This window comes from Mangifera indica, chromosome 3 (assembly GCF_011075055.1).
Source record: "Mangifera indica cultivar Alphonso chromosome 3, CATAS_Mindica_2.1, whole genome shotgun sequence".
NCBI lineage: Eukaryota > Viridiplantae > Streptophyta > Magnoliopsida > Sapindales > Anacardiaceae > Mangifera > Mangifera indica.
This window is the reverse complement of record NC_058139.1, coordinates 21,122,752-21,137,314: the sequence shown is the minus strand read 5'-3', so window position 1 is coordinate 21,137,314 and position 14,563 is coordinate 21,122,752. Positions and strand designations below refer to the sequence as shown.

Below are 14,563 nucleotides of genomic sequence, written 5' to 3'. Positions count from 1 at the left end.
AAAATTACTTTTTGATTGATATAATTATAAGTGAGAGGCTAAATTTTTCAAATTTAAATGATGAAAAATATTAGTGTCAAAGTTCGATTGGGAAATTATCATTTGACTAAAATTGATGATGACCTTCATCTTACCATGTGTTGCACTCCATCATAGTAGTCAAATTTTGTATAGTATCATGTATTGAAAACTTGATTTTACGTATCCTGTGTTTTATAATATAATTTTTAAGAAATAAAATAATGAAATATTAATAAAATAGATACATCATTATTTTTAAAAATATAATGAACATTTATAAAAATTTAAAATTTCTTATACACACTTTTACTATATCATTATTTTTTCTAAAAAATGTATTGATTTGTATCGGTAATACATATCATATTATACAATATCTTTATTATATCGTATTAATTATGATACAATTCATGATATATATCATTTTTTATCTATATCATATCGTATCATAAAATAAATGTTATATATCATAAGATATTGATAATTATACGCTCTACACCACATCTTTGTCTATCTAACATGGTATCCATAGTCATAGATCATATTTCCATTATTTTTAAATTTGACTTATTATATAAAATTTAAATAATATTATATATACTTAATTTTTAATATTTAATTAAATATGATTTTATATTTTTATTTAAAATTATTTAATCAAATAATTATATAATAGCAATACTATATGTACCCACTTTAAGTACACAAATGTATACACACTCATATGTGTCATCATATGATTGGTTATTGTTTTATTCTTAATTCAAAATCATCTAATCACATGATGACACATATAAATATACATATATTTATGTACCTAAAGTGGGTACACATAATTTTATTGATACCTTAATATATAAATAAATAATTAAAACTGAATATAGATAAAATTATACTAACATACATATATATATATATATGTTAGAAGAAACTTGTGACCAAATCCAGGGCCATTTGTCTGTCGTTTTACTCATTTACCCCAGGCAAATGCTAATCATGATCACAGATGAGTTACGCATCCGATCTCCACGTGTCGCAAGATGTTACGTTCAGATTTTATTATCACATCTGAGCGATAAACTGTGTAATCTAATCCATTTCTCACCCTTAAACTTGGGGCCGATTCGAGAATTTGCCCCACCATCATCACGGTTGAGGGACCGCTCTGTTAAAGGAGTGGCAAGGATAATTATGTAATTCTCTATCCAAAGGGCCCAATCACAACTAAACTCTGTCGGATACTGCCACGTCAAGACCTAGAGCTTGGTATGCAAATTCCACGTAGGATTCTACATGGCCCTACAAATCCAAGTCAGCAACCGGACTTTCCCTATAAAAGCTTAACCATTCTTCACCAAAACGACAAAACAAACCAAGAAGAAAATTTAACAAAAACTCTATTCTATTCCTCTCCTCCATTTTAGTTACAATCGCCGGTGAGGAGAATACCATCGGAGAATGAATATTCCGGTTGCCGTATTCTCTTCTATATTCACACGCAATGTCCTTATCTCCGATGATCGCCGCCACTTATTCCACGAAGAGCCTTAACGCTTGTTCCATATAGTCGTGAAGTTATTCCTTTCTTTCTCACCGAAAGGTATTCGTTTTTGGCCTTTTTTTGATTCTTAGATAGATTTACTTGAACAACCGGCTGAGCTTGAGGTTTTCATTTTTGAGAGTTTTGCATAGTTTGAAACTACGCAATACGTATACATAAAGAAGATAAACACTGTTTAGTTAGTACTCACTGTAGAACAGCGTAATCTTTTATATTTAAGCTAGGTTAGGCCTTTTCCGATGAAGATTCAACCGATTGATGCCGATTCTGATGCACTCAAAGAAGCAATAATTAGACCAGAGTCAACTAAACCTGTCCTGAAATCGCGGCTAAAGAGGCTGTTCGACCGCCAGTTTCCAGGTGTTTTGAGAATTTCATCTACTGAGAGACAGCCTCCTTCTACAGCTGGTGTCATCGGTGAGCCGCAACTTACCAAAGATGCGCCGAATGGAACCGAGTTCGAGCCTAGCTCGCTTTGTTTGGCCAAAATGGTTCAGAATTTCATCGAAGAAACCAACGAGAAACAATCCAATGCCAAATGCGGCCGTAATCGCTGCAATTGCTTTAACGGAAACAGTAATGACAGCTCCGATGATGAATTCGACGTCTTCAACGGCGGATCGTTTAGCCACTCCCTTGATACACTCAAGGTAATTAAAAAAATTTTAAAAACTAATTTTCAGAAATTATCTTTTTTTCCTAAAAAATAACATCAGGCAGTAAAAGGTTTCCTATTTTTATTTTTTCAAATATAGAAACTAGCTTCTTTGATCTAAATAGTTTTGGTTTTTGCTTTTTTTAATTATACAGAGCTTGATACCTTGCGCAAGTGTAGCGGAGAGAAATCTGTTGGCAGAGACGACACTGATTGTCGACAAAAACAGCAAAAATCACAAAACGAAAGACGATTTGAGAAAACTCGTATGCGAAGGACTATCATCTCTCGGCTACAATTGTTCAATCTGCAAATCAAAATGGGACAAATGTCCCTCGTTTCCCGCCGGTACTACTCGAACTTCTAGATATTTCTAATTTTCTAAACCAATTTTTTGTTTTTAAAAAAAAATTAAAATTTGTTTCTGATTCAGGTGAATATGAGTATATCGATGTAATCGTAGATGGCGAGAGGATGTTGGTTGATATTGACTTTAGACCGGAGTTTGAAATTGCGAGATCGACTAGTGCTTATAAGGTGATCCTGCAAACTTTGCCATACATTTTCGTCGGTAAACCGGATAGGATCGGACAAATTGTGTCCATTGTATCGGAGGCGGCCAAGCAGAGCTTGAAGAAGAAAGACATGCACTTTCCACCTTGGAGGAAAGCGGAGTACATGCGTGCCAAGTGGCTCTCTCCCTTCGAGAAAACCTCCTGTCGAATCGACTCAGTTTCGCAAAGCAAAACAGACACGGAGAGTCACCAATGTTTGTTTGCAACACAGAGCGATGATTGTTGTGGAGAATTGGAGTTGATTTTTGGTGTGAAAACGGTGCCGCCGTTAGAGTCATCGACCGAAAAATCAAAAGAGGTAACGATGACATGGCATCCGCCGACGATGAAACAAAATATTGTAGAGAGAAGACCCAAGATGGTGACCGGATTAGCTTCTCTGTTGAAAGAGAAGCCATGAAAAAAAAAAAAAAGGATGAATTTCTTTTTTAATTCTAGAGGCATTAAAAAAATAGATATATAATATAAAATCGGATAATGGTATATATATATATATATATATATATATATATATATATATATATATATATATATATATATATATATATATATATATATATATATTTTATCTTTTGTCCCTCTTCTTTTTTGTTTGTAGGAAGAGGCAGAAATTCTACCAGCCATGTAATAAACAAAGGTTAAATATAAAAATATGTTTATAAAAAAAATCGTAAAATTTAGATACGAAACATGTATATATATATTTAATATGATATATCATTAATAATACGTTTTTAAAAATATGACAATAGTAAAATAATTTTAATATTTTTTATAAATATTTTTGGTTAACAATTAAAATGTAAAATATTTAATTTACTATTAAATTAAATATAACATAATATATAATAAAAATACAATCATCATAAATAATTATTGAAAGAGATTGGAGATTTGAAAGACAAAAATTAAGTTTTTTGTTTTATATAGTTACGACAATATGGTTGTTAATTGAAAATGTAAGGGGTATTTTCGTATTTTAAAAAATTCATAAAAACTAGAAAACATAAAAAAAGAGCAAAAATATGTATTTAATATGGGAAATGTATAAAATATGTATTTAATATGTTTTGAATTCAAAAATTCTAAATAATACATTTAAAACACGAGTTAAACAGAAATAATTTTTATTTTTACTAACTAGAAAATTAAGATGTAATCACCTTTAATTAATACATGATTTAGAAAACAGATACGACTATACAAGAATTAGAGAAAAAATAAAATTATACCTAAAAATCAATTTGTATTAACTAGTATTAATGATTAATATGTCATCATATAATTAATTATTTTAATTATTTAATTTCTATATAATTTAAAATCTATATTTACAGAATAATACGTAAAATATTAAATATCCGTTGATACTTAATACTCATTTATTATTATGTAATGTATAACTCGCAAAGAATATAGAAAAAATAGAAAATAAAATTACAACTAATATTTTAACCTTTATCAATCGGCGTTCAAATCACAAACCCAAATTATTCTAATAATTCAATTATGACTTACCCTGATCTAATAACTTAAATTGAAATAGAGGTAAATCTGAATTAAGTCTATCTTTGAATTTGAATCAAACCGGTTGATCTTATTTGATTTTTAAACCCTTGGGTATAACATTTGGTTGGATGTTGTTTCTTGAGGGGGAACAAAGTAACTTTTCTTGGTTAATTTCTCTTCTTTATATGGGATTTTATTTACTTTTAACTAGTAACTTTTTAATTTTTAGTTTTTCTTGACTATGGCAGAGAAAAAGGCTCGTGGAGTCCGTGTCTTTTTTTATAAAAGTCTAAAAAAAAAATTACTTAAATTGCGTGATATTCTCTTTTTAAGTTTTTTTTTTTTTAACTGTTGAACACGACATCGTTTAACGAGATAGGGTGTTTATTTTACACTGATTAATTACCAAGGTTTAAATGTTCAATAAAATAAGTTTGAATCTTAATCAACATGTTGGGGCTTTTGGGCACACACCCACTTTCCCATTTGTGGTTCATATACAAATTATTTTATATAATGAGGGCATTTATGTCTATTATTGTGTTTAAAATTAGGAAAATTAAACTAAATACCCAAAATATAACCACACAAAACAAAAATGTCCATCATTATCAATACAAAGCAAAAATACACAAGTTATGTAAATTGATTAAAATGCCCTCATTTTGTGATAAATTGCTTCCATGAGGCATACAAGATTGGCGATTTTTTAATTCTTTTTTTTATTTTTTCGATGACAAAAATAATAAAAGAGGTTTATACATCGTCTTTTGTCATATTTTAATTATTTTGGTATTGAGATTTTACTGATTAGATAAAAATTTTGGATATTTTTAACTAAAATTTTCGATTTTAAACAATTGATTTTGTAAATCAATTTTTACTTATTTTCGATGAATTAATTAAGGGTTATTATGTTAAAATAGGTGTAAATTTGATTTTTATTGAAAGGTACTCTAAAAATAATATTTTAATCGAAAAATATAGATCTCAAAACTCTAAAAATAATATTTTAGTAAAAAAATATAGATATCGAGAGCCAACACTCTACCTGATGAGAAAATAATTGGACATTTTTGCTTTAATCCTTTTAAAATTAAAGACTTTTACTTTAAACACATTTTACTTGAACAGTTAATTTAATTTCTCTTAAAATTATGGGCCCTCTCTAAAGCAAGATAAATAATAAAGCAAAAATTTCACAAAGTTTGACAATACATCAATAATAATACCTTCGTGAAAGTAACCTCCTACCTGCTCTTCTCTTTTGTCTTTGTCTTTCCCTTTCCCCTTTATTGGTTGTCTTGTGAGCAGGGCTGAATTCGAGCCGAGCTAAGCTCGAGCTCACGTGAGCTCAAACTCAGCTTGATTCATATATACTTGGCTCGAGTTCGAGTTTAAACTCGTGAAAGCCAAGTTCAAATTTGATTTGAATTCGATTCGATTTATTTTTCGTTATCAAAACGACGTCATTTTAATACATATTGATCAAAATGATATCATTTTGTATTAAAAATTTTAATTAGAAAATCTGACAAGCAGCTTGAGCTCGAGCTCGACTAAGCTCTACTAAGGTCGGCTCGTTTCAGACTCAACCGAATCGAGCTCAAACTCGAACTGGCTCGGTTTGAATTTAACCCTACTTGTGAGTTATAAATTTTACTAAGTTTCCCTACACCCAAGATTATCACTTTGCCTATTATTACAAATATTTAAGGTGTGTTCGGGTTAACGAAATTTTTTATTACTTAAATTGAAATATTTACATAAAAATAAATTATCTTAAAATTTAATGTGTTTGATTAAATTGATATATATAAATAATTATTGTGTTTAATTTATAGTAGAATAAAAATCTTGTCATATTATTGTACTTAAATACCCTTAATATGTTAAATTATATTAAACAACGGTAAAATCGTAATAAAATTAAAATTATCTTAGTAATTTTTTAATATTTAAGATGAATATAATAGTTAGATTACTACTTATATTACCTGTCATTTCAACTTGAAAATAAAATATTAACGTAATCTTTTATTATTTAGTGAATCAAATAAGTTAATGTTAATAATATATAATGAATTAATAGAGTAATCTTTTATTCATTTGAACCAAACGCATCTTTATTGTCTTATTTGGATTGTCTAATAATAAAATATCTAATACTTTTTTTATTACTACGTTCGCGTGACAAATAAAATAAAAGGCAATTTAATAACTCCACCTTGATATTAAAAAATTATCGGGTTAATATTAATTTTGTTCCAATTTCACCTCCACTTAATAAAAGTTTTTTAGACATAACAACCCTAATTTTTAATTAAAATAATAAACAACCAATCTAATAATTCATTCAATTTTATTATTTGATAATATAACAACTTAAAAAACAATTTAATTAATTAATTTTTTTCATTTGACAACATTAAAAATCATAATATATTATTATCATGAAAAATATTTTACAATATACACAAAAAGTGTTTCAAGCTAAGATATATACTAATTTATATCTAATAATTTTTAAGTGCATTTAAATAAAATAATACTTCAATAGTTACGAGCCCGAAGAGATATTAACTTTGTTCACTATCTGCTTTGGTTCTCGGGGCATATTTCACGCCACTCATTCATCCTTTGGCTTACCACTTTGAGTCATATGCATACCATGGATTGACTTTAACATCATAGGCTTTTGTAATTTGTCATCCGTGTTCAGTGTGGGTCAACCATGAAGACCCATGATCACCTTTTCTTTAGTTGCGATTTCTATACCTCTGTTTGGGGAGAAATCAAAGTTATGATTCTTATGATTTGATTGAGTTTGTCATAGTCCTCTCTGATTTATTGGGTATCTTTACACCTTGAGTGAAGGAGGGGTTTTTGACAATTCTTTTCTAGGTTATCTTTATCTATCACGGTATATTATCTATAGTATGAGAGAAATAATCGGGTGTTCTATCAACATTGTAGACACCATCATGAGATTGTATCTGATATTTATAATTTAGTTCGTGCCAAGATTGCTGCCTTAGAGGCAAGGTATGAAATCTCTCCTCAGTTTTGAGCTATTTGACATTTACTTAGTTTTTTTTTTTTTTTTTGTGTTTATTTGAATTTGTGCGCTCTTTCTATCATTTATGACTTTTTTTAATTTGTTTTCAGAAGTCTGTGTACCCATTTTATTTTATTTTATGAATCTTTTGTGAATTTGCCTGGTTATGCCCCTTGCATTTTTGTATCTTATTTTATTGGTTTTATAAATTTTCTTAATTTTTCAAAAAAAATCTCAATAGTTTTTACTACTATTAACTATTTTGTGTTAATTTTTATTTTTAATAATAAAAGATAATCCAAATTACACACACCCTACTAATAATAAAAAATAAATTACTAAACTAATTACATATTATTTCAGGCCAAAAGCTATCAACCTTTTATTTTCGATGTCAAGATTCTATAAACAAGAAAAAAAAAAAAATAATAATATTTATTGATACGGGATTGAGAGAAACAAAAACAGAGGAGCTCCGAGTCTGAGGGAAAGTCTAGGGACCTTTGCCTCTTGCCCAGTCAACTTTTGACACATGTTTCCCCTTTCTGCCTCCTCTTTTATTTTAAGCTAACACATTCACACCTTTCTCTCTCCCTCTCTCTTTTTTTTTTTTTTTCCTCAAAAGACTTATTACCAACCAAGGGAGTGTAAACTTACGTTCATAATCTTTAAATTTTTAAAAATTTAAAAATTTATTTATTATTTAAATTTTATTAAAATTGTTTATTAATAAAAAATATAAAAATTTATTTAATAAATAATATTAAAAATAAAATTTATTTTATTTTAATCCCCTTAGTTTTAGAAATAAGTTTTTTTTTCCAAAAACTTAAGTTTTAAAAAATTATTGACTCCTCCTTAGGTTTTTTTTTTTTAATTTTCATATCTGTCGACGATTAGAATCTATTGGTATCTTCGTCACTCCAGTAAAGATCAACTCCATCTATCCCTCCTAGCACTCTCTCCGTCATTCATTAGCATTTTTATTTTCGTCGTTTAATTCTCAACAGGTCAACAAAATCGAAGATGGGTTCAATGTCGATTTGATCTTTTGCCCTCTCCGTCATTCAACAACGAACTCTCTCCATCTCTTGTTTCATTTTGATAACCGACGACTAACAAGGTTTGGCTGAGAAGTCGTCTGATTGTGGTCAAAGATGATATTCATTTTTGTCCTACGAGATTCAGTCGATTCCATCAATCCTTTTATCGTTGAGAGTGACAGTGTACACCAGAGAAAAGTGGCAGATCTCAAAGAAGACTATTGGAGTGGATTTCATCAACAAAAAATGGGATGGTTTTTGAGTTAACCCTAGTAAAGAGAAAATTGTTACTTTTCAAACTTTAGGTGGGAGAAAAATTATTAGATTTTCAAACTAAGGGGAAAAAATATGATAAAACTTTAATTTTTTAAAATTTTATCTTTAACTTTAACTGAGAATTTTAATAGAATTTTATTTATGAATGAAAGTTTAGATTTTTGAAAGTTGAAGGTATGAGTTTGAGATTACACCTAACCTTAGGTGAGAACAAGTCTTTTGGCCCTTTTTTTTTTCTTGAGAATTAGAAACAGTCCGGTGTTAAAGGGCTCAATTTCTAAATTTGTGTTGAAAAAATTAACTGAAATTCCCCATCTTTGTCTATCAAATTTTGGTAAGAAATTATAAATCAAGTTTAAGGTGGGAGAAATCATTAATGGATGTTTTTGAAATTATATTTATGAGTCGATCAAAGTTGACTCAGATCAAATCTACAGTTAAGTTAAAATAAGTCAATTTTGAATTTGAGCTCCAATTCGATAGTTCAATGTAAAAAAAGTTTGTTTGTTCATTATTAACCTCACTAATGATATTTCTCATCCTTGTAACGATATTGCTCACTCAATTGGCAATGCTCCAATAATACTATACACTGATTAAAATTAGCTTAAACTCAAATTGGATATTTTGATTTTGATTCAAGGTCAAATTGGTTCAAGACTACACTTGATTTAGATTGAATCCACCCATAGTTTGGTTTCTATAAGACAAACACAAGATCAAAAGCTCAAGGCCATTTCAACAATCAAAAAACTATATTTACACAATTTTGAATATATAATCAAATAAACATACGATGTATCATCATACAAATGAGTAATTTTAAATTAAGAATAAATTAACATTCATTCACGTAAAGATATATCATTTGTATTCAATGTTGTGTTTTCATACCATTGCTCTTCAATTTATTACTCTTCAACAAAATCGAAGAAAAAAACTGTCTTGAGGAAAGACACAGAATTTACCGAGTCAACACTTGAAGAAAATAGATAAAAGATGGATCACTTGATTCAATTGTAATATGGATAGCTAAAATTATTTCTGAACAATATATTGAACCCATATGTAAGGCTAGGTTTGAACCGAACTAGCTCACATTCGAAAACTGATTTGACTTGATTTGAATTCGTTTACATTGAATATTAATTGAATTTGAATTAAAAGGTTTGCCTCATTTTAACACTGAACTGAACTCAAGTTATAGAGAGTTCAGCTCAATTTGGCTCACGAATTGGATAAGTGGCTTTATTTGATTCGAACTTGGCTTATAACTCGATTTAAATTATATTAAATAATTGTTAAACGACATCATTTTGTTAATGAGTCACGAATTCAAACCATGATTTTGAGTCATAAATTTGAATCATAAATTCAAGTCAAACTTAAATCAAACTATTTTTATTCGAACTGAATTCAAACCACTTTTAATGTTAACTCAATGAATTTGAATCAAACTATATCTTATTTGAACTAAACTCAAATTAAAATATGTTCAAATTTAATTCGGTTTGTATCCACCCCTGCCCATATGGAATATGCAGATTGGATTTCCACCTTGGCCACCATTATCATAAGCTTTACGAGTTCAAAGCCAATGAACCATGATCAGATTCTCTGTAACTGAATCTTACCATTAGATGATGATTAGGCTATGTTTGATCTTAATTACTAGTTCCTATAAACCACTAATGATCCTGGCAATGAGGATCCACTAAACCTTGAAACCAGGGTTGGGGTTGGGCCTGGCCCTCTCTCAGAGTAGGCCCAGGCCCACAAAAGTTATTCAAGTTCGTGCTTGAATTTAAAAAAATTAAAGATGCAGTTGTTAGACCCAAATTATTTCAATATCACTGCTAGGTCCACCCTCAAATATCAGATTTATTTTAAACCCCAAAACTTATGTCAATTGAAATCAAAAAAAATAAATGTGATGTTTGAAACCTAGAACTCGTGTCAATTAAATATAGTTTAGTTCGAGTTTGTCAACCTAAAGTCGAGATTGGTTCGAGTTGAATACGAATAAAAATAATTCAATTTGAGTTCGATTCGATTTTAGTTTGAATTAATGACTTAGATTTGTTGTTCAAATTCGTGATTTATAGACAAAATGATATTATTTTATCTAATAATTGACAAAATAATATTGTTTTGATAATTTTTTAACATAATTCAAATCGAGTCACAAGTCGAGTTAAAACTAAATCAAACCATTCATTCAACTTGCAAGTTAAACTCTCTCTAACTCGAATTTGTCTTGGTTTAAGAATGATCCAAACCTTCTAACTTGAATTTTGCTTGAATTTCAGCTAAACAAATTTGAGCTGAGTCGAACTAAGTGAATTTGACTTTTGAGTCTAAGCTAACTCGGTTCAGGTTTAGCCTTGGTTATGTATTATTTCTCTCATATTTTTTCATTTACTCATGATTTGATATTTTTTTTTCATTAGTTGATTGTCAAATAATAGTGGAGTGTGGAGGTCTCCCTCAATAAAAATCATGGGTCCATCATTACTCACAGGTAAATAAAAAAATATAATATTAAAATATTATTAAAAAAGATTTAATATATTTTTTTATTTAAAATTTTATTTATCGTTCAAACTATTCTGTGATATAATGAGTATGATTAACAAAGAAAGTCAAGATACGGAAAGGTTGATTATTCTAATAAATATTTTAGTATTCAAAGGAGATTAATTGTTAAAGAATCTTTTATTGCTATGTATTAATAGTTTTGAAAGTTCAACAACCCAATTCAACAATCCCTCTTCCTAGATGATCTTTTGTGTCAAGTATTCGTTTTACTGTAGCATATCGTTAAACAGTCTCAAACTATTTATAATATGACCTTTTATATATAAAAAATTATACCATTCAAACCCTGACATTTTATAAAGAAATATTTTCTCTTCACTACTTAAGTTAACCTTTTGAGTCTCCTTATTTCTTATCTTATTAAACTCGATTCTTAAATTCAAACCACTAGATAGTAATACTAATATTTGTAAAAGAATTTAACTCTTATTTCTAATGTGCCACGATTTATTTATTTAAACTTTCTTCTTCTTGAAAAACAAAGTAGCTTAAGGAAAATTATGAAGCACCCATCAATTTTTTTTTTTTTTCTGGAAGTAATAAAATTTGTTATTGAAAAATGGCAATAAGGGTTTCACAACCTAATAGCTAAGGGGCAAATAGCATCACTCTTTTACAATAATAGTCTTATGAAAGTGAGAATGAACAATAAATTGATATAACTTGCAAGTGTACCAGGATATAATCTTGTTGGAGAACGCTCTGAAAAATATGATTTTGTTGTTTATTATAACAAAAGTGATTCACTAACTTATATAGCCCAACCCCCTCTTAAAAAAACATAGAAAAAAACAAAAAAACAATTGATAAAATAGAATAGAAAGCTTACTAATTATTGGAATTTAGAGGCAAATGTTAATAGTAAGTTCAAGTGAGTAATGAACATCTTTGTATGTAGATAGTAAGAGGTAGTGACTTTTCAACATCTACCTTGATGTGAATGGTATATAATTAATTAAGGTGAGGGTCTTTTCACATGTTAAAAAGGATTTATTAGAAGAATTAAATTTTGTTTCATTTCTTTTTTCAAATGTATTTAAAAACCAAATATATCTCACGAAAAGTCTTTTACACTCATAAGTTTTAGTAAAGTCGAAAGATTAAAATCAAACAAATATGATTTAATAAAAATTTTACAGATTTATTCACTAAGACATTATTGACATCGATATTTGAAAAGTTAGTAAATAATATTAGTATGTAACAACTCAATAAGCAACTAAATTGATTTTACTACAATTAGGGAAAACATTCATCAGAAGGAACACTTATCAGGGGGAGCAAATTGTTTAATTTTATCAAATATTGGGTAAAATATGCATTGTACTCTTTTTTTCTTCACTAAGTTTTGTCTTACTGGGTCTTCTTAGTAAGGTTTTTAATGAGTCAGTTTAAATACATTTAACTCCATTTTATAGAACATTAAATAATGAGGTTCCTTTGCTTTGGTTTTTATCCCCTTAAATTTTTTCTTAGCAAAGTTAATGTAATTATCTATAGTGGTAGAAATTTAAGGAGTGTTGTGAGATGACTTTCCACCTGTAAAGATTGTCAACACATAAATAAAGGAAGACTTGGATTTGGATTGGAAAATGGCTTGTTGCATTAAACGATCTTAGAAAATGTGTATGGGAAATCATTAAATGAAAGGCTATGTAATCCAATATTTGTGGGTTGAGAGTCATTTTTCATTTGTTATGGGAAACATGGCCGCACCACCCCCCCACCCCAACGCCATAGTTAAGTCCATGCAATTGTAATTTGATAGCCTTCATTTTGAGAGCATTCTGCTTCTTCACTGTAACGAAGTTCCAAATCCTCGTTATCTTTCTTTCGTTTTTTTTTTTCAATAATTAATAATATTTAGACCCACATTATTTCAATACATGCTGCTAGGTCCACCCTCAAACATCACATTTTTTTAAAACCCCAAAACTTATGTCAATTGAAATAAAAATAAATAAATGTGATATTTAAAACCCCAAAACTCATGTCAATTAAAATATAGTTTAGCTCAAGTTTGTCGACTCAAAGTTGAGGTTGGTTCGAGTTGGATTCTAATAAAAATAGTTTAATTTGAATTTGATTCGATTTTAGCTTGAGTTTATGGTTTGAATTTATGGCTCTAATTTGTTGTTCAAATTCATAATTTATTGACAAAATGATATTATTTTATCTAATGATAGATAAAATAATATCGTTTTGACAATTTTTTAACATAATTCAAATCGAATCATGAGTCCAATTAAAACTAAATCAAATAATTTATTTAACTCGCAAGTTGAACTCTTTCTAACTCGAATTTGCTTTAGTTTAAAAAATGATCAAACCTTCTAATTTGAACTTTGCTTGAATTTGAGCAATACAAATTTGATTTGAGTGACCCAAGTGAATTCAACTTTTGAGTCTAAGCCAACTCGGTTTAGGTCTAGTCTTAGTTGTGCATTCTTTCTTTCATATCTTTTCATTTACTCGTGGTTTGATAATCTTTTTTTCACTAATTGATTGTCAAATAATGATGGAGTTGTAGAGGGATCCCTCAATAAAAATCATGGATATGTAACTATTTATAGGTTAATTAAAAATATAATTTTAAAATATCATTAAAAAAAGATTTGATTTATTTCTTTCATATTTAAAATCTCATTTATCATTCATACTATTCTCCAGACCAATATAATAAAATTTGAATTAAGTTTGTGTAGCACTTCTGTGATATAATCAGTATGATTGACAAAGAAAGTCAGGATACAGAAAGGTTGATTATTCTGGTAAATATTTTAGTATTCAAAGGAGATTAATTGTTGAAGAATCTTTCATTGCTATGTATTAATAGTTTTAAAAGCTCAACTACCCAATTCAACAATCTCTTTTCCCAGATGACTTTTTGTGTCAAGTGTTTATTTTATTATAGTATATCGTTAGACAGTCTTAAGCTATTCATAATCTGATCTTTTATGTATAAAAGTTATATTATTCAGACCCTAACCTTTTACAAAGAAATTCTTTCTCTTCACCACTTAGCTAAACTTTGAGTCTCCTTATTTCTTATCTTATTAAACTTGATTCTTAAATTCAAACTCCTAGATATTAATACTAATATTTGTAAAAGAATTTGACTCTTATTTCTATTGTGCCATGATTTATTTTTTTGAACTTTCTTCTAGAAAAACAAAGTAGTTTAAGTAATATTATGAAGCACCCATCAATTCTTTTTTTTTTTTTAAAGTAATAAAATTTGTTATTGAAAAATGGCAATCATGTTTC

The 14,563-nt window shown here is 28.5% G+C and overlaps 1 protein-coding gene across 2 annotated transcripts; it reads left to right on the top strand.

Annotated features, from left to right (window-relative positions):
* The first annotated feature begins 1,377 nt into the window (after positions 1–1,377).
* Positions 1,378–3,289, top strand: LOC123210439. 2 transcript variants are annotated; one of them, XM_044628795.1, is made up of 4 exons: positions 1,378–1,621; positions 1,807–2,232; positions 2,393–2,585; positions 2,671–3,289. In XM_044628795.1, the coding sequence occupies exons 2-4, from the start codon at positions 1,822–1,824 to the stop codon at positions 3,210–3,212; spliced, it is 1,146 nt and encodes a 381-aa protein (XP_044484730.1). In that variant the 5' UTR covers positions 1,378–1,621; positions 1,807–1,821; the 3' UTR covers positions 3,213–3,289. The 2 variants fall into 2 exon arrangements, with proteins under 2 accessions (XP_044484730.1, XP_044484729.1); XM_044628794.1 differs by having other exon boundaries at positions 1,378–2,232.
* Positions 3,290–14,563: the final 11,274 nt, after the last annotated feature.

Excerpts from the sequence above, each read along its gene's own strand:
- LOC123210439 (XM_044628795.1), top strand. The coding sequence starts at position 1,822 with ATGAAGATTCAACCGATTGATGCCGATTCTGATGCACTCAAAGAAGCA. Across the intron at positions 2,233-2,392 it reads ACTCCCTTGATACACTCAAG|AGCTTGATACCTTGCGCAAG; the intron begins GTAATTAAAAAA and ends TTAATTATACAG. Across the intron at positions 2,586-2,670 it reads ATGTCCCTCGTTTCCCGCCG|GTGAATATGAGTATATCGAT; the intron begins GTACTACTCGAA and ends TTTCTGATTCAG.